The sequence below is a fragment of the Mesoplodon densirostris genome, chromosome 14, assembly GCF_025265405.1.
Source record: "Mesoplodon densirostris isolate mMesDen1 chromosome 14, mMesDen1 primary haplotype, whole genome shotgun sequence".
NCBI lineage: Eukaryota > Metazoa > Chordata > Mammalia > Artiodactyla > Ziphiidae > Mesoplodon > Mesoplodon densirostris.
Window position 1 is genome coordinate 36,358,607 of NC_082674.1, and position 23,071 is coordinate 36,381,677.

The 23,071-nt window shown below is 38.8% G+C and overlaps 2 protein-coding genes and 1 pseudogene across 4 annotated transcripts in view; 2 read left to right on the top strand and 1 right to left on the bottom strand.

Moving 5' to 3' along the window:
• SLC3A1 (solute carrier family 3 member 1) overlaps window positions 1-10,904 on the top strand; it is a 31,570-nt gene extending 20,666 nt beyond the window's left edge. The window contains exons 7-10 of the mRNA XM_060117374.1: window positions 233-428; window positions 3,157-3,324; window positions 4,338-4,454; window positions 10,464-10,904. Coding sequence (XP_059973357.1) covers window positions 233-428; window positions 3,157-3,324; window positions 4,338-4,454; window positions 10,464-10,904 — 922 coding nt within the window. The remainder of the gene's footprint in view (window positions 1-232; window positions 429-3,156; window positions 3,325-4,337; window positions 4,455-10,463) is intronic.
• Window positions 9,100-23,071, bottom strand: part of PREPL (prolyl endopeptidase like) — a 58,113-nt gene continuing 44,141 nt past the window's right edge. For all 3 annotated transcript variants that reach the window (XM_060117373.1, XM_060117372.1, XM_060117371.1), the window contains 6 exons: window positions 21,133-21,308; window positions 17,649-17,865; window positions 13,552-13,701; window positions 13,022-13,145; window positions 12,092-12,165; window positions 9,100-11,721 (listed from right to left, as the gene is read on the bottom strand). In XM_060117373.1, the coding sequence (XP_059973356.1) occupies window positions 11,632-11,721; window positions 12,092-12,165; window positions 13,022-13,145; window positions 13,552-13,701; window positions 17,649-17,865; window positions 21,133-21,308 (831 nt within the window). In that variant the 3' untranslated portion in view covers window positions 9,100-11,631. The remainder of the gene's footprint in view (window positions 11,722-12,091; window positions 12,166-13,021; window positions 13,146-13,551; window positions 13,702-17,648; window positions 17,866-21,132; window positions 21,309-23,071) is intronic.
• Window positions 18,059-19,661, top strand: LOC132502088 (sorting nexin-6-like; annotated as a pseudogene).

The following is a 23,071-nucleotide window of genomic DNA, read 5'->3' on the forward strand; positions in this document are numbered from 1 at the left end:
ACATGGCTTAGTATTAAGCTAGTCTTTGGGTTTAATATGAGAAATTGCCAGGTGACCCAGTGTGCCATTTCTTGGTCATCTGGCTTGATTCTGCTTCCTAGTGAGCCCTAGCCAATACGGTTAATAGTATGCATTCACCTCCCAACATCCTGTCCATGAGACACAGCAGCTGCAAAGCGCTTTCCCAGTCTCCTGACAGGCCCTGATGTCACTGCACTGCCAACTCTTACAGGTTCATGGGGACTGAAACCCATGGAGAGAACATTGCCAAGACCATGATGTACTACGGTCTGCCTTTTATCCAAGAAGCAGATTTTCCCTTCAACAGTTACCTCGGTAAACTAGACACTTCTTCTGGTAACATTGTGTTTGAGGTTATCACATCCTGGATGGAAAACATGCCCGAGGGAAAATGGCCTAATTGGATGGTAAGTCCTTATGCCCAGCTCAGCACAGGGTGCTGGTGTGCTTGCTGAATAATCCTCTGAAACCTCTGAAACACGGGGCACATTTGTCTCTAAGTGACCTTCACCTTTCCTTCATTTTGTGATTGTTTAGTGAGCCAGACACATCCCAGCTCCTGACCAGATTCTTGTCATTCTTCATTCTTTTCCTTCTGGTTCTGAGACTAATTTCAACTGGTCTGTCTCATTTGCTGATTCCTTGGGCAGTTCAAATCTGTCCAGCCCATCTAGGGAATTTTTCACTTCCTTTATTGTATTTTTCAACTGTAATTTTTGCTTTTTTCATAATTTCTCTTTATTGACAGTATCTATTTGATAAGGCATTGTTCTCATACTTTTAAAGAATCCTGTAGATATTGTTTTTGAACACACGTATAATAGTTGATTTAAAGTCATTGTCCACTAAGTCCAATGTTTGGGTTTCCTCAGCCAAGTTTTCTGTTGATGCTTTTCCCCCCTCTGTATGGGCCATACTTTCCTGGTTCTTTGCATGTCTTGTATTCTTTTTTGTTGTTGTTGAACACCGGATTTTTTGCCGTATGTGGGCCTCTCACTGCTGTGGCCTCTCTCGTTGTGGAGCACAGGCTCTGGACGCACAGGCCCAGCGGCCATGGCCCACAGGCCCAGCTGCTCCACGGCACGCGGGATCCTCCCAGACCGGGGCACGAACCCGTATCCCCTGCATCGGCAGGCAGACTCCCAACCACTGCGCCACCAGGGAAGCCCCAACACGGTATTTTAAATAGTAAGTGTAGAAATATTGGGTATCATATTCCCCCTCTCCAGTGTTTGTTTCTTCAGTGACTTTCTTGGATTAATTCTGTAAAATCTGTATTACTTGTTGTGTGCGACCACTGAAGTCTCTGCTTGGTCAGCTAATGATTGTTAAGATTCCTTAGATGCCTTGAACCTAAGTCTCCCAGCCTTTGCTGAGGGGCTGTGTGCGGGGGTGGGCATGCTTTCAACACTTTGGTAGGCAGCTTACAGCTCCGCCTTAGTCTTTCCTTTCTGCTTGAGTTTCAGGGTTAGCCAGAGGGGAGAGATTGGATTCTTGGGGCTTCCCTGGCTACCTGTGCAGCCCTGTGCATGTGTGTAGGCTTCTAGATTCCAGGAAAATGTCAGAGCCTTTCAGAGCCCTTTATGGTCATCTTATTCCTAACTTTTTAAAGGTTTTTGGTCAGTCTCTGTTTAGCCCAGGTTGGTAACACCACCTCAGGGAAGTATGATGATTGATCAATTGCTGCTGATTGTTTTTGGCAAATGCCTTGGGGATAAGACAATCTGCACAGTTAGCTTTGAGTCAGATCAGATAAAGAAAAAACCCAACCAAAAGTGAGCTGCTAGAAAGGTCGAACAGTGCCAGTTCTCTAGAGATGGGGCTTTTGATGAACTCAAAACCTATTTTGGTCCTCCAGTGGCTACTAGGCTGCTGGTTTTTACATTTTCTGTTGGTTTCCAAGGCTATCTTGAATCTGAGGGGAGGGGCATGAGATTATGGCCAGTTAAAATGATACAAAGCTTGCTGTTCTGAGATCCAGCTGTTTTTCTTGAACACCCCTGAAAAAGTGGATTTTTTACAGTTTTTGCCAGCATTCTCCTTGCTTTCATGGTAGAGATATTTGGAGGTCCTTACTCCACCATTCCAGAAGTACTCCCTCTCTATACAAATTTTATCATGTAGTTGTAGCACGTTTTTTCATATACTCAAAGTCTAATAGGCAACTGGATCTCAGCCTGTGAGAGGCCCTGATCTCTGTCCAATGCTAATCTTGATTTCAGTTCTGAGAAAGAAAAGTGATCTAGGTTCAGAAGACTTGAGAAATCACAAGGTTTCTTGTCAGATGCTTTTGAGATAATGAAAAGAATAAACGGTGGAAAAGTTTGACCTAATTTTCTGGCCATAAAAATAGAAAAATACAATGGTCTATAAAAAGATAATTGTAAAGCCAGTTTTAGTAAATCTAAAGAATAAAAAAAGCAAGCTCCCTTTTTCCTGAATTCTAACAACCAAGTTCATATTCTCAGACTCAAGTTCAAAGGCTGGTTCTGCCTCATGACCTTGACCTGAATAAATGATGCAGTTTCTCAGAGCTTGTTTCATCATTTGTAAAATGGAAAAGTTAGGTGATTTAAATAAACTCTTAAATAAGGACTAGATGTTAAAATATATAATCAGAACATTTAACAAAGAAATATATTTAAAAATACAAAGTCCTGTACAAAATTTCTTCTTAGACTGTAAATATTTTTGTAAAAGTTCATTTACCTTTTAACTTAAAAAATTTTTTGAATAGTTCAAAAGTCACACACACACAAAGGGACAGATCAGAAGTCTTTCTCTCACCCCGGTCCCCTCCACCTGTTCCCTCCTTGGAGGAAACACTTGTTTCCTTTCCTGTCAATATTCTCTTACCCAAATGTGCAAAAATATTAGTATGTACCCTCATAAATTTCATCTTATTTGCAATATGAATGTGAAGTAAGCTGTTATAACCGTTTTGTTGATCATAATGGCCAAGTCAGTCAGATGGTCAATTGTACAGCAAGGAGCTGGGTTAGGACTCACACGCAGGCTTGCTGATACGAAGGTACCCATGTTTTTCTGCCTGGTGGACTTTTTGTGAAATAGGGTAAATCTTTCAGAAAACTCTGTATAGAGCTGTGCTCTTAAAATAAAGTATCTGCGTTTCAGACTGGCGGACCAGACAATGACCGGCTGACTTCTCGTCTGGGGGAACAATATGTCAACATCATGAACATGCTTGTGTTCACACTGCCTGGGACTCCCATAACTTACTACGGGGAAGAAATAGGAATGAGAAATATTTTAGCCACAAATCTCAATGAAACCTATGATGTTGTAAGTTAATATAACTTAACCATGCACCACACCAAATCCTCATTTTTTGCCAAATCAGAAAATTTACTATTTCTATTCTGTTGCTGAAAATCATGATTACTTAGCTTTTGTTTCTCACTGTTTGTTAGGCAGTGAGAATTTTTCAGCTTTCTTGATTGGGGAGCTTGTTAAAAATGCTGCTTGCTGAGCCACACAACTGAATTTCTTGTGTAGAGCCCAGGATCTGCATTTCAAAGATGTTTTCCAGCTGATTCTCAGGTGCACCAAAATTTAAGAAGCCATGTTTTGAGTTTCGAATGCCCTTTACCTGAAACATGGAGTTAAGAACATTTATTATAGTGCTTGTCTGTATTGCTAGATCTCACTTGGCCATAACATAAAAGGAAGAATCTTTGTGCTAACAAATGTAATGGACAGCCTTAGGCCTGAGAAGTTTAAATTTTGTTTTTGTTTGAGGCTATGGATCTCACAATTGTGTTGCTGGGCAGATGAAAGACCTTAAAGCTATAATCTGTATGGTTAGCTTTCAATTGTGAGATCCAATTTTCCTAATATTTAGTCACAACAAAACCTTTTCTATTTAAGCTCCTAAATTTGTGTGTGCACTCATGCGATAACCAGGCTAAAAAGGATACAATTTAGGCTCACCTGTACATGGCTGCATGCCTGAATTCACCGATCACTGTATCACATTATAATGAGTTTGTAAATGGCACATTTTGAAATCCTACGTTACTCATTTTTAGGGAAAAGCAGCAAAGATTCCAAGCATGTATCAATGTTCAGTTAGTAGTTTATTCACACTCAAGATGTCATTAACTATTTTCCAATTGAAAGCGTAAAACTGGTTTATGTTCTGAATATTAAGGCCTTTTCCTTATGAATGCTAATGAATTTGAGTACTAGCTGAGAAATATAGGGAATTAAATACCTCTGAAGTAAATCATGGCCAAATTACATTTCTTTTTAATAACCAGATCACTGTTTTTTTCCTTTATGGTCTTTTGACATAGGATACTCTTCTCTCAAAGTCACCAATGCAGTGGGACAATAGCTCAAATGCTGGTTTTTCTGAAGGCAATCACACCTGGTTACCCACCAGTTCAGATTACCACACTGTGAATGTTGATGTAAGTATCAATGAAAATTTCATGCTAACTCCAGAACAGGAAATGAGTTTCTGTTGCTGACAACATACACTCACCTTGAGTTGTGGAAAACCTTAACTGATGCTCTTTAAATCAATCACATAGACTTCTTTTGCAGTTTTCATTTTTAAGGAGTTTGCAAATCATGTTTTTGTGAAAATACAAACTGGTGCAGAAGTGTACCATCTGAAGTATCATACAGAATACACAACTCTTCATTGGAATGACTTTGAGCTATGAAATATTAAGAACATTTTTTGGAGGGCTTTCAGCAAGCCTGCTATCCTTTCTCCATTCCACCCCTCAAAAGGAAGGAAAGAAAGTAGGAGATTGATCAATCAATCAATCTAGGGTAAGATTCTTGAGAGCAAAGCTGTTTACCTACAGAAACTGAAGCATGAATAATCCCTAAAAGTAGCTGTTCTGGAAAAGCATACCCTTCAGCTTTTGCCTATACTATTTTCTGTTCTCATGGTGATCAACTTTGCCAAGTTCAGCAAACAAATTCCTTAAACAGGAATGCATTAATTCCAGCAAAGTGCTAAACACATTTCCTTGGACCAGAAAAATGTGAAATGGCTTCAGGTGAGTTTCAGGTGTTTTCACTGGAAAACACAATCTAAACTACTTAAGGGGGAGAGAAATTACTGGCACCACATGAGGATACAAGTTTTATAGCATCTACTAAGTGTTTTGAAAACACTCCCCAGATTATTCTGATACGGAACTTCAGGCAAACCCTCCTGGTTCCCACATCTCCCTGATCCAAGCACCCCAGGGATAACTTTGTTTTATATGGTCATAGGTCCCTGAAACACAAAAACTGTAGATTAACATTTGTGTTTTGGATTAAGTGCACTTACTGATTTTCAGTACGTCCAAATGTCCAAAATATTCCCATAGGCCAATCTGAATCCAATATGTAAGAAATCCTACATAAAAAAGTACAGCAGCAAAGATGGAAAAATGTAAATGCATATTAAAATAATGGTCAGATTAGTCAAGTCGTTAAAATGATCATGAGTAGTGCTTGGAGGGATGCTAAATCATAATCAAATAACCGAAAGTCCCAGGCAATGCCATTTTAATAAAACACCTCCATAATAGCTCTAGAACAAGGCGAGAATTTAGGTACTTTCTAGAAGATAGAGAGTAAAATTAAGATTACAAAGAAACAAGAGCATAGAAACCATAATCTAAAATACACAGGAGAAAACAGCACTGACAGGTACAGGTGAGAGCACTGCAGGAATGTTCCTCCACCGCTGCAACTGGCTGCCCCAGAATTTGCCTGAGGAAAAAACTCAGGGCCTGTTTGGTGATCATACTCGTGTTGAATGAGTAGAGCAAAGCTTGAAATAGTGTTAAACTTCTACAAGCACAGTCGAAGAAAGAAACGGAGAAGAAAACCTAATTCCCTGGGATGATTCACTGAGGAATGATCCCCAAAGTAAGAGTTTTTACTCCTCAGTTCACAGAGGCCTTAAGAGGAGGGTAGGACCCTAGGTAGCTGGTCACCATTAAACAGGAAAAGAACCCCTACAACCCCAAAGACAAACCAGACCTACCTCCAACTTGGCTTCTCACAGTTAGTAGAGGCAGGCAACTGAAGACAGGCAAACAAGGAGTATCAAATACAAAAGTAAATGAATCACCAAAAATCACAGTACATTTGAGAAAAATTAAGACCATGAAAGGGAGACACCATTCCTAACAAAACATTGTAGAAAGCGAAGAAAATATAACATAAGACTTCATTATTAGTAAAACTGCTCCCTCCCTGATAGACTATTGTTTTATATAGCCCTTGACACTCTTTTAAAGAAGTGATTAGATCTTAGAAATACAAAAATATTGTCAAAATAAACAATAAAATAGAAGTTCTAATACTCAAGGGTTTATCCCAAAGTGTACTGTAAAAAGACAAAGCATTTTTTTTTAAACACAACATGATTATATTTTAATACACAATCAAAATATGAAACACCATAGTAAATTTATAGCAATAAAAAAAGGGCTTTTCATTTGCATTGCATGTAACAAAAGACATTGATATTCCAAGGGAAATGGGAAAAAAAAGGCAAAGAAGTTAACAGTATAAAGAGAAAATTTTTGATATGTGGAGAATAAATCTAGAAATTCCAACAGATAACAAAAAACGAGTTCTAGAAAAGAACAGACTAATAAAGAGAAAACCTAAAAATATACAGAAAGAAACCAAACTCGAAAATAGATTGCCTGAGAAAAGGACTGAAAATTGGACTGTCATCAGACTTCTCAACTGGATACTAAAACACATTAGAACTTTACCTTCAAAGTTGTAATGGAAACTTGATTCTAAACAAAGAATCCTATATCCATTCAAACTAGCATTCAGGAGCAAAACAGAGATGGAAAAGCAAGGACCCAAATTTTACCATGTATAGCCAGTTTCTGAAAGAGAAATTGGGCACTCCAACAAAACCAAAAAGGAATCTAAAAGGAGGGCATGATGTATAAAACATAGTGAGGAAAGGAACCAACAAAACTTAAGAATGAATAATTTTTGATACATAATGTAAAATAAGGTACTCTGGAGTAAAAATCTTAGTGATTTATTTCTATATGGGAAGTGGTGGCAGGGAGGGGGTGTGTGTGTGTGAGAGTGAGCAAACGCACATGCGTGCAGGCTAATGCACTTTACAAGGATGGAAACAGTAACTCACTCTAGTTTTGAGCTGTCCAGTAGCCACTAACCACTGTCACTACTAAAACAGAATTAAAAGTTCAGTTCCTGTTTCACACTAGCAACACTTGAAGTGCTCAGTAGCTAGTGGCTACCATATTGTACAGCACAGAAACAGAACTTTCGGCACTGCAGGAAGTTCTACTGGACAGCGCTGCTCTGTATGTTGAAAAAAATGTTTTAAATGGTTATTACAGTTTTAAGGGTAACCATGAGAAGAAAAGGGGGCCTCTACATCAGCTCTGGCCAATAAATGCGTAATTTTCAAATGATACTAGAAGGAGAAAAATTACATAAAACCAATTGATCCAATAAAAAGCTAAAAAGGAAGAAAATAAAACATTAGTACAACTAAAATAAAACATTAGTACAACTAAAATAAAAAATAAGGCTACAGGATTATGTCTAAACATGGTAATCATAGATATAAATGGGTTAAATTCACCTATTAAAAGATATAAACTCTTAGATTAGAAAACAAAGACAAAATCTGACATTAAGAGACGTAGCTAAAACAAAAGGACACAGAAAGAATTAAAATAAAGATATTACAGGCAAATGCTAACAAAAACAAACCTTGTCACCTGGCTGTAGCTTTCAAAACAAAAAAATGAACATACTCTTTAACTTAGTAATTTCGTTCCTAGATATCTGTATCTAGGAATACTTGCACATGTGGAAAATGATAAATATTCGAGGATCTCTACTGCAGCACTGTTTTTTTTAAAGAAATATAAATTTATATAACATGATTTTTAACCTATCCAATTGATTTTCTTTTTTTTTTTAACATCTTTATTGGAGTATAATTGCTTTACAGTGGTGTGTTAGTTTCTGCTTTATAACAAAGTGAATCAGCTATACATATACATATATCCCCACATATCCTCCCTCTTACGTCTTCCTCCCACTCTCCCTATCCCACCCCTCTAGGTGGTCACAAAGCACTGAGCTGATCTCCCTGTGCTCTGTGGCTGCTTCCCACTAGCTATCTATTTTACATTGGTAGTATATATAAGTCCATGCCAATCTCACTTCTTCCCAGCTTACCCTTCCCCCTCCCCATGTCCTCAAGTCCATTCTCTATGTCTGCATCTTTATTCCTGTCCTGCCCCTAGGTTCTTCAGAACCATTTTTTATTTTATTTTTTAGATTCCATATATATGTGTTAGCATCTGGTATTTATTTTTCTCTTTCTGACTTACTTCACTGTGTATGACAGTCTCTAGGTCCATCCACCTCACTACAAATAACTCCATTTCGTTTCTTCTTATGGCTGAGTAATATTCCATTGTATATATGTGCCACATCTTTATCCATTCATCTGTCAATGGACACATAGGTTGCTTCCATGTCCTGGCTATTGTAAATAGAGCTGCAATGAACATTGTGATACACGACTCTTTTTGAATTATGGTTTTCTCAGGGTATATGCCCAGTAGTGGGATTGTGCATCACTGTTCGTAATAGCAGAAGACTCTGGAAATGATTTATATATTTCATCAACAGAAAGCCAGTTGAATCAATTATGGTTAATCTATACAAGAGACAAGTACGCAGCTGTGAAAAAGAATGAGGGAGTTCTCTGTGCATTGATAAGAGACCACCTCTAACATATACTAAATAATTAAAAAAATGGTACAGAATGGCAACACGCCACTATTTGTGTAAACAGGAAAAAGTATATCTACCTATGTCTGCATAGGCACAGAATGTATCATTTCATATGAAACATAAAATGAAAGAATATAAACAGTAATAGCGTTTATCTCTGGGAGAGAAAATGGGAAGCTAGGGGATGGTATTGAAGAAAACCATTTATATATTATTCTTATAATTGAATTTTATATTGTATGCATGCATTTTCTATTTAAAACAATAAAGTTACAAAAAGCAGGTGTGGAAATATTTAATAGCAGACAAAATAGAATTCAATATGAAAAGCATGAGACAAAGGCAATTTTCAAAAACTGATGAAAGAACATTCCCCTATAAATCATGAATCTATGCATCTAACAATAGCTTCAAAATGTATAAAACAAGTACTATGAGAAATGCAAAGAAAGACTGATAAATCCACAATTACAGAGAGACACTTCAACATTCTTCTAGAAAGTGGTAAATGAATAGACAAAAATAATAGTTAACACTTACTGGGCACTTCTTATGTGAGTGGCACTGAACTATGCTTCTTCATGCATTATCTAAGGCTATAGAAAATGTTAGTAGTAATTTGACAAGTCATATACATATACCATATACATGTACCATAAACACCTTTGTACCTGATAAACACAGAATAAACATTTTTTTCAGACATTCATTAGATATTCACTAAACATTACGCACCTGCCCCAAACAACCACCAGTACCACTGAGGTCAACATGGCTGGCAAGACTACAATGAAATGAATGCTATCACTGATTTGGCAACAGCTTTTATGAAGACAAATTTGGCATTATGTATCAAGTATCCATACTCCTTGACATATTAATTGTCTTTCTGATATTTATATCTTAAATAAATAATCCAAATATGGGGGAAGCATATTAGAAACTTGAATGTCAAAATGAAAGGGAATGATTAAGTATTGTATAACCATTCATTAGAATATTATTCTGCCATTAAAATGACATTTAATATAATAACACAAGATGCTTAAAATGTTAAAGGAAAACAAGAAAAATACATTAAATTATGTATATTTTATACAGCTGTAAAATTAACCCTCATCTTCTTTAATGGGCATATTTTAACTTTCACTTTAGGCAGCATTTTGCTTTGCATCCCTTTCTGCCATTTTCTGTTCATAATTAACATCTGTTAATGTTACACCAACCTACACATTATTCTACAATAAAGAACAGAGAAGCCCCCGTCCAGCAGAGGTGCTCGGAGTCCATGGCCATGATGGCTGCTTTCCTGCCAGTTAAGCATCGCATAAAGGGACTTTGTTTAGGCAAGTTAAATATCCATCAACTTAGACATGGACATTTAGTGGAGTCAAATTTGGCCTCTACATCAGCTCTGGCCAAGACGTAGCAGAGAACTGTGCATGCAGCAGTCACTCCCAGACAAGGTGAAACCCTGAATTTGTAGTTTCTATTGGTAGTTAAATAAACTATTCTTACCTACTTATTAATACTTAAAAGTTGGTAGTTGTTTTAAGGGTTAAAATAGAAGCAAGGTTTTTTTGGGAAGTAATTCCTTATTTGATACTCTTAGAATCAAACATTTATGTGAATATTCTTTTTTAAAAAAATAGGTCCAAAAGACTCAGCCCAGATCAGCACTGAAGCTATATCAAGAATTAAGTCTGCTTCATGCCAATGAGCCACTCTTCAGCAGGGGCTGGTTTTGCTACTTGAGGAATGACAACCACTCTGTTGTGTACACAAGAGAGCTGGATGGCATAGACAGAGTCTTCCTCATGGTTCTGAATTTTGGAGAATTATCACTGCTAAATCTAAAGGAAATGATTTCAAATATTCCCACAAGAGTAAGGATAAGGTTAAGTACCAATTCTGCCTACAAAGGCCATGAAGTTGATACGCATGCCATTACACTGGACAAAGGAGAAGGACTCATCCTTGAATACAACACGAGGAATCTCCTTCATCACCAAACAGCATTCCAAGACAGATGTTTTGTTTCCAACCGGGCATGCTATTCCAGTGTACTGAACATACTGTACAGCTTGTGTTAGGCACCTCTGTGAAAGAGATGGAGACGCTGGCATTCTGTTCTGTTGTAAGCATTTGCAGTGACTTCACGTACAGCAGCATGGTGCTGGGTGAACTTTGTGAACGGTAATTAATTCTTAGATATCTCTGTAGCTTGAGTGAAACTGCTTTAGGATAGGTTCTCAAATGTTTTTCAAGAATAATAAAGTGTTTAAGAGAAAATTATCCCTTGCAGGAACTTGTGTTAGCCTCAATAACAGATGATCAGAGCACCTTAGGACTCCAGAATATTAGAGAGATCTAATGAATTTTAATGTGAGGAATATCATCTTCTTCCATAAAACGCAGGTACAGAAATTGGAGGATGACTTAACTGCTAGAGTATCTAAAAATGTTCACTAGCAAAGAAGCAGGACCTTGATTTGTAAACTGTTCCAAGAAAATCAGAGTAAAACAAACCTGTTCTGATGCGGGAAAGGGGAAAGTTCTGCTGTCACCAATCCTTCCTTCACTCCCTTCTCTATGTCCTTCTACAGAGCATGGTTTGAAAACTACTTTCCTAGGTTAAGAGGCATGTGCATCAATGGAGACAATGGTATAAGCAATTGAGCTGTATACAAAACAAAATCTGGATGGAGAAGCAAATTTTAAAAATTATTTACTAACTTAAAAAACTCACTTTTGTTAATGCAACTGGAAATATGACTGAAATATTTCAGTGTGTTTCCAATTTCCACTGAATGCAGCATTTCAGAATTTTAGATATTTCTTAAGATTCTCAAAAACACTGGTGCTGTCAAGTCCAAGTTCCTCGTACAGGAATTTAATTTGGGCTGTAATCTAAAAGAAACACATTTTAAAAATTAGAAAGAAGGCCTTTGTGGTAAAACTCCAGTGTTCAAGTCTCTCCTTGTCCATCCATCTTCACCTAACCCTTAAGTCGGCAATTTATGGCAAAGGTGTTTTTTATTTGGCACAGAGGCAGAAGGCTCCCAAGAACTGAGATTCAACTACTTTCTCTGACAGAGCTCATGTATCAAGTACCTTTTCTCTTTATTGACTCTGAGTTCCTCCTTCCCCCTCAGGTCTCAGCCATAGACCTGACGGTTGGTGAAGCAGCCAGCACAAACCCTGCTGCAACCACTGAAAGGCCAAGTACAACACATCACTAATTGGGAATCTGTCAACTTAGAGGGGCTTGATAGCATACCTTTTTGTGAGAATCCTCAATCACATGATTGCCTCCAGGCTGAATATCTAAAATAATACTGGGGGCTTGATAACCTGAAAGAGTTAACATATGAAACAATTAGAAGGTTTTCTGCCAACTGAGACCCACCCATTTCACCTGGCTCCTTCCAAGCACTCATTTTATTAAAATAACAGTGAAGGAGAAAGGCATAAGCCACCACCACCACCACCAACAAAGACAGGAGAGGTGGGGAGAGCAGTAGAAAACAAATTTTTGAAACAGGAAAAGCAGGAGGAGGCCCAGAGGCAGAGGAAGCTGGATGGAAGAGACTACAGGGCTACATGGAGAAGGAAGCCAATCGTTCTTATGGAATCTGAGAGCCTTGTGACCTGGAAACACCAACTATAGCAATGGGTGAGAGTGAGACACAGAACTGAATACAGGGCAACTGTCTGGAAACTTGTATGTGAGACCCTGACTCTGAGCCCAGAAGGTCCTGGCATGTCTTGGCAAGGAAAAACGGTAAGAGTGCTTGTCTAGTAAAATTGAAAGATACAGAGAAAATTAAAGCTGCCAGTTTGGGCACTGAAGCTCCAGAGCAAAAACTTCAGAATTTGTTTTTAGAGATTCCCAAGAATAATAGCTCAATTAATTTTGTTAAAGAATGAATGATCTGATACGGTATGATAGTACACCTCCAAGTTATGTAGATATTTAAATTTACTTTTTTCTTTGTGCCTTGCCTACCTTATTTTAATGCTGTCCTTTGAAAAACAGGCGAGGCAGTTGTAGTTACTACATTTGCTTCGAATGGGTAGTTGACATAGGAAAAACGGTGATTTGTCTAAAATCGTGGGTGACTGATTTGGTCTGCAGTACTACTCTGAGCAGTACACTGAAGGTGAGAGTCCATGTAGCTACGTCCCCTGCTCCCAGGTGGTCTCCTACCTTCCCCGGTGTCCTTAGCATGCTCCACGATGGCTTCCTTGAGTTTCTCAGTATAGTTTACAATTCCTTTCAGAGGCACACGTTCGTCATTTTCATAAGCTGTGATGTGAATCGAAGGATAATGCTGAAAGAAAAGAGATGTACAAAGAATTTATATTATTCCTTATGGTCCCTTTCCACCTTATGGATTATGAAAAACAATTACCTCCAATTTCTTTTTCCCTAAGTGCTAGAATTTTTTTTCTCATTTGATATTCTTGAGAGATATATGGCATCACAATACTAGACGATTTGTTACCTGGAATAACCTTTTCTTGACTAGTGAGACCTTGATCTTATTGAATCTATTCTCCTGAGCTATTAAGTTGAAACAAACATGGAGTATGAGCAGAGAAGGGGCTGAAAGGTGTTTGAGTATTATAAGAAACAATCTAAGGCCTTACTAAATTCCTGCTTTGGCTCGGGTAAATATCCTTTCATTATTCTCTCTATCACTTCAGCATAGTATGTCATTAACTGTCTTTCACTACCTTAGGTTTAATGTTTTGATAGGGGCAGTAACGTTTTATGTAGTTCTTGTGTTTTTCATCAGATGAAGGATTCCCCCACTCTTCTAATTCTTCTAATGTCAGAGGAAGTGTAGTGTCCATCATGGTGTTGAGAACATCCAAGAAAGGTGCCTTAAAAAAAAAAAAAGCCAGAGAAATTTAACCTTCAATTAATAAATTGGTAAAATGAGTTTCAGAAAAATACTATACTTTATGAATATACATGCTGACGTCACAGAACAAAGCTCAAGAAGTTATGTACATTCCCAGGAGCCAGATTAATCAGCCAGTCTGTAACCAGGGACTGTGATTTATAACTGGCTTTTAAGGTATTCAGACTCCTTAAATGACAAAGGGTTTATCTTCCAATTTCACAATTTTTGCTTTTAGTTTTGTTTCTTTTATTCACATAATAAATGCCACCACCTCACATCCATTAGGCTACTATAAGAAAAAAAAAGTGTTGGCAAGGATGTGGACAAACTGGAACACTTGTGCACTGCTGGTGGGAATGTAAAATGATGCAGAGAGTATGTTGGTTTCTTAAAAAATTAAACTTAGAATTATCATATGATCCAGTAATTCTATTCCTAGGTATATATCCAAAAGAAATGAAAGCACGGTCTTGAAGAGTACACCCCTGTTCACAGCAGTATTTACAATACCCAAAAGGTGGACATAACCCAAGTGTCCACTGACAGATGAATGGATAAGCAAAATATAAATACAATGACACAATGAAATTCAGATTTACAAAGAAGGAAAATCTGACACCTGCTACAACACAATGGACCTTGAGAACATTATCTAAGTGAAATAAACCAGTTATAAAAAGACATATAGGGCTCCCCTGGTGGCGCAGTGGTTGAGAGTCCGCCTGCAGATGTAGGGGACATGGGTTCGTGCCCCGGTCTGGGAAGATCCCACATGCCGCGAAGCGGTTGGGCCCGTGAGCCATGGCCGCTAAGCCTGTGCGTCCGGAGCCTGTGCTCCGCAACGGTAGAGGCCACAACAGTGAGAGGCCTGCGTACGGCAAAAAAAAAAAAAAAAAAAAAAAAGACGTATAATACATTGTACGATTCCATTTATATAGGAGGTACCTTAGTGTAGTCAGATTCATAGAAAACTAGAATGGTGGTTCCCAGGGTCCAGAGGAAGGAGAAATTGGGGAGTTGCTATTTAATGGGTACAGAGTTTCAGTTTTGCAAGATGAGGAGTTATGGAAACTGGCTGCACAATAACGTTGAGTGTACTTAACACTACTGAACTGAACACGCTTAAAAATGGTTAAGATCGGGGCTTCCCTGGTGGTGCAGTGGTTGAGAGTCCGCCTGCTGATGCAGGGGATGCGGGTGTGTGCCCCGGTCCGGGAAGATCCCACATGCCATGGAGCGGCTGGGCCCGTGAGCCATGGCCACTGGGCCTGCGCGTCCGGAGCCTGTGCTCTGCAGTGGGAGAGGCCACAGCAGTGAGAGGCCCACGTACCGCCAAAAAAAAAAAAAAAAGGTTGAGATGGTAAATTTTATGTTATTTTACCACAATTAAAACTTAAAAATAAGGGCTTTCCTGGTGGCGCAGTGGCTGAGAATCCACCTGCCAATGCAGGGGACATGGGTTCGAGCCCTGGGCTGGGAAGATCCCACATGCTGCCAAGCAACTAAGTCCATGTGCCACAACTACTGAGCCTGTGCTCCAGAGCCCATGAGCCACAACTACTGAGCCCATGTGCCACAACTACTGAAGCCCACGTGCCTAGAGCCTGTGCTCTGCAACAAGAGAAGCCACCACCATGAGAAGCCCACCACTGCAATGAAGAATAGCCCCCGCTTGCCACAACTAGAGAAGCTTGCGTGCAGCAACGAAGACCCAACACAGCTAAAAATAAATAAATAAAAAATTAAAAATAAAACCCCAACAACACATGAATAAACTCAGTTGGACATTTTACATTATAAAAAGGTAATAAATGCTAATTGAAGAAAATCTGGAAATTATCCAAGTTGAAAAAGAATGTCACTCATTGGCTTATAACCAGTATTAAAACATTTAATAAAATGGGAGCTGCTTTGTTCATATAGCTATATGATCTTCTGTTAACATGTTTTGCAGCTTTCTCTTTTATTAACATTAAGCAAATATGGGCAAATGCAATTCTTTTTGGCTTCCTAGCATGTTAGCTCCTTTTCTGCATTTAGACTATCCCTAACCTTATGAGACAGCCTGCCTCTCACTGTAGAGGAGCTAAATGCCAGATAGTTCCTTTCCCAGCTTTCCCTCAGAGTGAGAGTAGCCACATGACTTAGGTTTACTAATCAGACATAACGGGCTCCAAACTTTGAATGAATTGTGGGATAACTGCGTTACCTCCAATTCTTCACTATTATAAGCAATGTGGGATAAATATTCTTATATATTTCTGATTATTTCCTTTCTGATTTCTTTCTTTTTTAAAATTTATTTATTTTTGGCTGTGTTGGGTCTTCCTTGCTGCGTGCGGGCTATCTCTAGTTGTGGCGAGTGGGGGCTACTCTTCGTTGAGGTGCGCAGGCCTCTCATTGCAGTGGCCTCCTGTTGCAGAGCACGGGGTCTAGGCGCACGGGCTTCAGTAGTTGTGGCACGCAGGCTCAGCAGTTCTGGCGCACAAGCTTAGTTGCTCCGTGGCATGTGGGATCTTCCCGGACCAGGGCTTGAACCCGTGTCCCCTGCACTGGCAGGCGGATTCCTAACCACTGCACCACCAGGGAAGCCCTCCTTTCTGATTTCTAAAAGTCAAAGGTTAGTTGCATTTTCTTTATAATTCTGCCATTATTATCTTTGTGCATAGAGTTTTTTCCCTTCTGTACTTAGTATTTCTCTTAAAAAACAGATTTACAGATCAGGAATATTTAACACTTATTTACTTAATACAAGCCCACAATGTATAGCCCACACCCTCAAAAAAAAAAAAAAACCTGAAAATAATTTACTCTCTCCATCCTAGTCATTATCTTCTAGAGTATCTACTGTAGAAGAACAAAATTTGTCACCCCCAGATTATTTCAAGCGGAAAACAATCAAGGCCCAAAAGACTCAGGAAGAAACTTTGATCTTCTCCCTAACAGCCTGAAGAATTTAGATAGAGGGTGTATTACAGGAACATCACTAGATAATAAATATGGACTAGCTGTGGTGGGGAAATGCTTAGAGACCAGAGTCCACTCTGTGTCCCATGGCCTCTGCTAACCCAGCAAACATGTTTACCAAACTTTTGCTTTTCCACCTCCATGTGAACTGCCTTCTACCCCTTGAAGTCTTACCCCTAACATCCTCTTCCATCTTTAGCTGAAGATGGTGTTTTAAGGTGAATAACCATGGCCACCATTCTGGTCATTTTGGTGAGTTACTCAGTCTGCTGGTGGGTCTCTTCCATGTATACATGTTATTAAACTTTTGTTTGATTTTTCCCCTGTTAATCTGTCTCATGTCAATTTAATTCTGAAACCAGCCAGAAGAACCTAGAGGGAAGAGGAAAATTTCTTTCTCCCCTACACTAACCAGGAAGCAGGAGAAAGATGGAGGTGAAATGAGCGGCTATAATTTCATAACTTTGGACATCAGGAAAAGACTATAGAGCCTTTTCAGAACAGGAAAAGATATTTCAATTGAAGTATAGGAAAATATTCCTAAAGACCATTAATAAGAATAGGGTATGTGAAAATAGAGAGCCCCTAAATCCAGGAATGAAATGTTGATGGGCAAGAAGAGTCAAAGGATTTCACACATTCCAGAGTCAGTGTGCTTGGCCTGACTTCCTGGATCTGGTGTTTCGTATGTGCTTTGTCTCTTTTCCACCAACTCTAAATGTTCTTACAAATAAAAAATGATCAGTGGGAATAGCCATTAATATCCTTCAGAGGAAATCCTTAAAAATCAATAAAGAACACTGTCAGGGAAGTTCTCCCAGAGCTATAATTCTGTGCTTAAAGTTTAAAAGCTTTGTTATACTCCTATGGTATGGTAAAACTGTAACAAAATTTTTCTTAGAGCATCTATTACTTCACGCCTCCCTATTCTGTAAACTGTAGAGGCAGAGTACTTACCTCCAAAGTCACAGCTCTCAGCAGCTCTGGATTAGAATTACACAATGCTCCCACAAGCACCCCTCCAGCACTGAAAGCAGTCAGGGTTGTTAGACTTGGCTGAGAAAAGCCTTGGCCATGAAGTGTCTTAATGCAAGCCTCTAAGTCAGCAAGGCCATTGAGTTTTTTAGTTAGACGGCCATCAGCGTGCCACTGGAGGCCTAACTCACCACCTCCCCTGAAATTAAAGGGCAAAAAAGTTTTAGTGGGGAAAAAATGTTAATGATATATAGGTCAGGGTCAGCAAACTACAGCCTGCGGGTTAAATCTCCCCAGGGGCCTGTTTTTGTATGGCCCTTGAGCTAAGAAGGATTTTTACATTTTTAAAGGTTGGGAAAAAAAATATCAACCAGGAATATGCAACAGAGACCATGTGGCCTGCAAAGCCTAAGATGTTTACTATTTTGTTCTTCAGAGAAAAAGTTTGCCAACCCGACACAGTCAATCAAAAATTGATTCAAGGCGCGCTGAGACCCGGGCGCGCAGCAGGCGTGGGGCAGGCATGGGGGCCTCACCAGCCTGGCACTAATGTCTCGCTCTGTGCCTCCCCAACACCATCCTCTCCCCTGGCGCGCCGGGCCCTGCCAACCCTGCAGGACGGCCCCGACTTCCTCTCAGAGGAGGACCTCGAACTTAAAGCAATAAATGTAGATCTTCAAAGTGATGCTGCTCTACAGGTGGACACTTCTGATGCTCTTAGTAAGAGAGAGAAACTAAAATTCACTGTTCACACAAAGAGTTCACTGCCAAATTTTAAACAAAATGAGTTTTCTGTTGTTGGACAACACGAGGAACTTATCTGGCTTCATGATTCCGTCATTGAAAGTGAAGACTATGCAGGTTACATCATCCCTCCAAGCACCACCAAGACCTGATTTTGATGCCTCAAGGGAAAAACTACAGAAACTTCGAGGAGAAGGGTCTATGACAAAGGAAGAATTCACAAAAATGAAACAGGAGCTGGAAGCTGAGTATATTTGGCAATATTCAAGAAGACTGTTGCAGTGCATGAAGTGTTCCTGCGTTGTATGGCAGCACACCCCATTTTGAGGAAAGATTTAAATTTCTATGTCTTCCTGGAATATAATCAAGATTTGACTGTGCGAGGAAAAAATAAAAAAGAGAAACTTGAAGATTTCTTTAAAAATGTGGTTAAATCAGGGCTTCCCTGGTGGCGCAGTGGTTGAGAGTCCGCCTGCCGATGCAGGGGACATGGGTTCATGCCCCGGTCCGGGAAGATCTCACATGCCGCGGAGCGGCTGGGCCTGTGAGCCATGGCCGCTGAGCCTGCGTGTCCGGAGCCTGTGCCCCGCAACGGGAGAGGCCACAACAGTGAGAGGCCCGCGTACCGCAAAAAAAAAAAAAAAAAGAAATGTGGTTAAATCAGCAGATGAAGTAGTTGTTTCTTGCGTAAAGGATGCAGATGATTTCTTTGAGCATGAACGAACATTCCTTTTAGAGTATCATAACCGTGTTAAGGATGCATCTGCTAAATCTGATAGGATGACGAGATCCCACAAAAGTGCTGCAGATGATTACAACAGAATTGGTTCTTCATTATATGCTTTAGGAACTCAGGTTTCTACACATATATGCAAGTTTTTCTTAAAGGTTCAGAACTGTTTGATAAAACAAGAAAAAGTGTCAGCTGATGAGGACCTCAAACTTTCTGACCTTTTAAAATATTACTTAAGAGAATCTCAAGCTGCTAAGGGATCTCCTCTATCAAAAATCTAGGTCACCACTGGATTATGAAAATGGTAATAAAGCACTGGATAAAGTAAGAGTGAAAAATAAAGATGTTCTGTAGGATGAAACGTCCCAACAATTATGCTGTCAGAAATTTGAAAAAATATCTGTATCTGTAAAACAAGAACGTAGAGATTTTAAGACAAGAAGAGTTGCTGCATTCAGAAAAAATTAGTGGAACTGGCAGAGTCAGAACTGAAACATGCAAAGGTAGTGTCATATTAAAGATTTAATAATTTAAGTGACATAATTTAGTAATGAGTCAGTTATGAAACCTTATTCTAGTTTTAAAAATAGAGAATCTTAGAAATGAGAGGGATTTTAAAGATCACCTAATTTAAATAAGAATAATATCTATAATAGATCTAATGGTCAGCTTTGCAAGACTCTAGTACCTAATATGGAAAAACAGTATCATTTTTTGACTAGTTGTTAAAAAAAAAATCTTCCTTAAAAAAAAAAACTGACTCAACAAATATGCTTTGAGTGCCTGCTTACTGTTTACCAGACACTGTGCTAAATGCAGGCCTTAAAAATATAAAAAAGTAGGGCTTCCCTGGTGGCGCAGTGGTTGAGAAGTCCGCCTGCCAATGCAGGGGACACGGGTTCGTGCCCTGGTCCGGGAGGATCCCACATGCCGCGGAGCGGCTGGGCCCGTGAGCCATGGCCACTGGGCCTGCGCGTCCGGAGCCTGTGCTCCGCAACGGGAGAGGCCACAAACGTGAGAGGCCCGCGTACCGCAAAAAAAAAAAAAAAAAAAAAAAAAAAAAAATATATATATACACACACATATATATATATATATACACACACACACACACACATATATATATATATATATATATATATAAGTAGAATCCTCTGTCCTAGAGGTCATAATTTTGTGGGGAAAGAGAATAGCTACCAAGCAATGTGGTTGCTGCTATAACAGAACCAGAACCAGAGGAGAGAATATCCATCCAACCTGTCAGGTAAGGGGCATATATAGGAGTCAGGAACATGAATGCTTTAAGGAGGTGATACCTAAGCTGAGTCTTGAAGGAAGAATGTGGGTTCCCAGAAGGGCAAAGAAAGGGAAGGCATCAAGACACAGCATGTGCAAAGGCACAGAGGGGAAAGAGGTTGTCATTTGAAAGCATGTAGCAAGGCTGGATGTGTAGGATGTGCATGGCTGGAGAGCAGGACATGTTTGGGAAGTGATGACAGATGCCACTACAAAGATAAGCCAAGTCATTAGGACGTTAAATACTACACTGAGGTATTTGGATTTTATTGTGGAGATGGGGAAGTGGTAAAGAATTTTAAGCAGAAACATAATACTAATTGTGTCCTGAAAACAGCTTAAATAAAATGGAAGTTACAGTGGAAAAAAGGGAGTCCAGCTTAAGAGGCTATTTTAGAAAAACCCAAACTCATGAGAATTAAATGGAAATAATAATGTAACTAAGAAAGTACAGAGCTTGGTTCATCTATTCTAAAAGTCCTAAAAATCTGGTGTAAAATCCAAAAAATCTACCCTTTTGCTTTTCGGATTAATTAATATGTTACTGAATCAGGTTCTACTAGCACAGGTTTAAGAATGCACGAATTCAACAATACAAATGAGAAAATAACCTTCTGCTCCCCAACATACTGTTATTTTGAACATGTGACAATACTCCAGTACTCATATGCCAGGCAAAATGTGCTGACTCACCGAACATGACAATATGCTAATATCCATCCATCGTCCACCAACACCCGCCTTTCAGGCCTGAAATTCATTTTCAAATCCATTCCATAAGCTCCATATACATGTACCAGGAGAGGTTTCTTCTGCAAGTCCTCAGAATCCGTTTTATGGAAAATAGTCATTGGCACTAATTTTCCATCCTGGAAATGAAGATTTACTATGCAGGTAAAGAAGTCTTTTCAAACAGTTTTAACCCCAATTTTATGTGCTGCTTATTGATGTTGAGCACCAACTTCATTTAATTAAGACAAAAGAGTTACGGTCTCTAAAAATCCCTCAGGGTCTTTAATTTTCAGCTACTCTGCTGACCTATAATAGTAACTAGAAAGGAACAGCAAGAGTCTGGCTTGAAAACAGTTTATGAAATGTAGCTTTTCAGTACAGTAAAGAGTTCTTCACTACTCAGTATAACAAAATTTTTTTTTTCTTTCACGACAAGCCAAAATACCAAGGTTAGATACACTAGCACGGTATTCTTCCTATACCTCAGGTTACATATGGGCATTTCTCATCTTTGAATATATACAAATATGCTAATTAAAGAAGTTTTAACAACTCAATTTTCTGTACTCAACAGTCAGAATTCTCAATCATTAAAACCTGAAATCTCTTACTGACCTAACACCCACCCACATCCTCTTCAAAGACCTATTTATTTTTAAAATGTTTAAAAGCAGTTTAAGTTTTATAAATTTTAACATCTAAATTATTTTTAGGGCAAATAACTATACTCCAGTGTAGTTCACACTCAATTGACTTCCTTTCATAGAAAAAGGGTAGAAATGTTGGTTCTCACCCTGCTTACAGAAGAAACTAATGAAAAAGCACTAGTTTACATAAGGAAAATAACATAACCAGGCCACTCTCCCTATTTTTTTCATTCCCATTTTGAAAACTTCACTTTGGGGCACTACAGTGTTATCAAATAAGGAAGAACTCTTCCTCTCGTTATTATACCCATTATGACAGCGTAACTGAATTTTCACCATAACTGAATATTCACTTCTCAGTAAGATTCATTCTTATAAAATGATGCAGATTTATTTCTATAAAATAATCTTGCTGTGTTCATCTTCCTGCCTCCTACCCAACTTCACTTAAACAAGCAGAGAAGAACTTGTTGGTTGAAAACTTATGAAAAGGAAAAGGTAAGGATGGTAGCAAGTCCTGTGATGGCCTGAATCCCAGAGTTCATCAGCAGTGCAAAAATGCCTGTAGTTACAGCAGCTTCCCTTTAGCAGTTGTTTCCTTCTTCCCTAAGGTACGAAGAATCCCTTGGCTCTCCAAGAGCTTAGCTTCACTGTTCTTTCCATTTGGGGTACAATTACAACATTTTGGGAGATTGGTATAAATCCCATCTTTGTAAAACAAAACAAAGCCTAATCATATGTATTTTGTTGACAAAAACCAAAAATCTGGAAGGTGATAATGTGTTAACAATGATTATTTCTATGCAGTACAGCAAATAGGACTGAAAAGTAGTCATTTACATTTTATACATTCTGTATTTTTGCATTTGTTCTAATAAGCATGTATTGCTTTTATAATATTAAAGTAGTCTTTGCTTAAAGATATTTTTAAAAAATCAGTGAATTAAAGAAAAAATTCACAAGGAAAAAAGACTTCTGTTTTGATTCATTCTTTGTCAGTACATGCAAAATTATCTGAAGTATGATGTGCTAAGCTCTGAGAATTCCTTAAATTCAAGGCCACGGTTCATGTATTAATTTGTTCCTCACTTGCTCAAATTTTCTTCTCTACTTACTACCTCCCCAACCTCCCACTGCCCCTGGACAATCTTCCCTCTTTTACGCTAGACTTTGGCCATACTGTTCTCCTTTATACTTCTTGAATGCATTATTTCCCCCTCAATTCAGGGCCTCTGCACAAAATAGAATCCTCC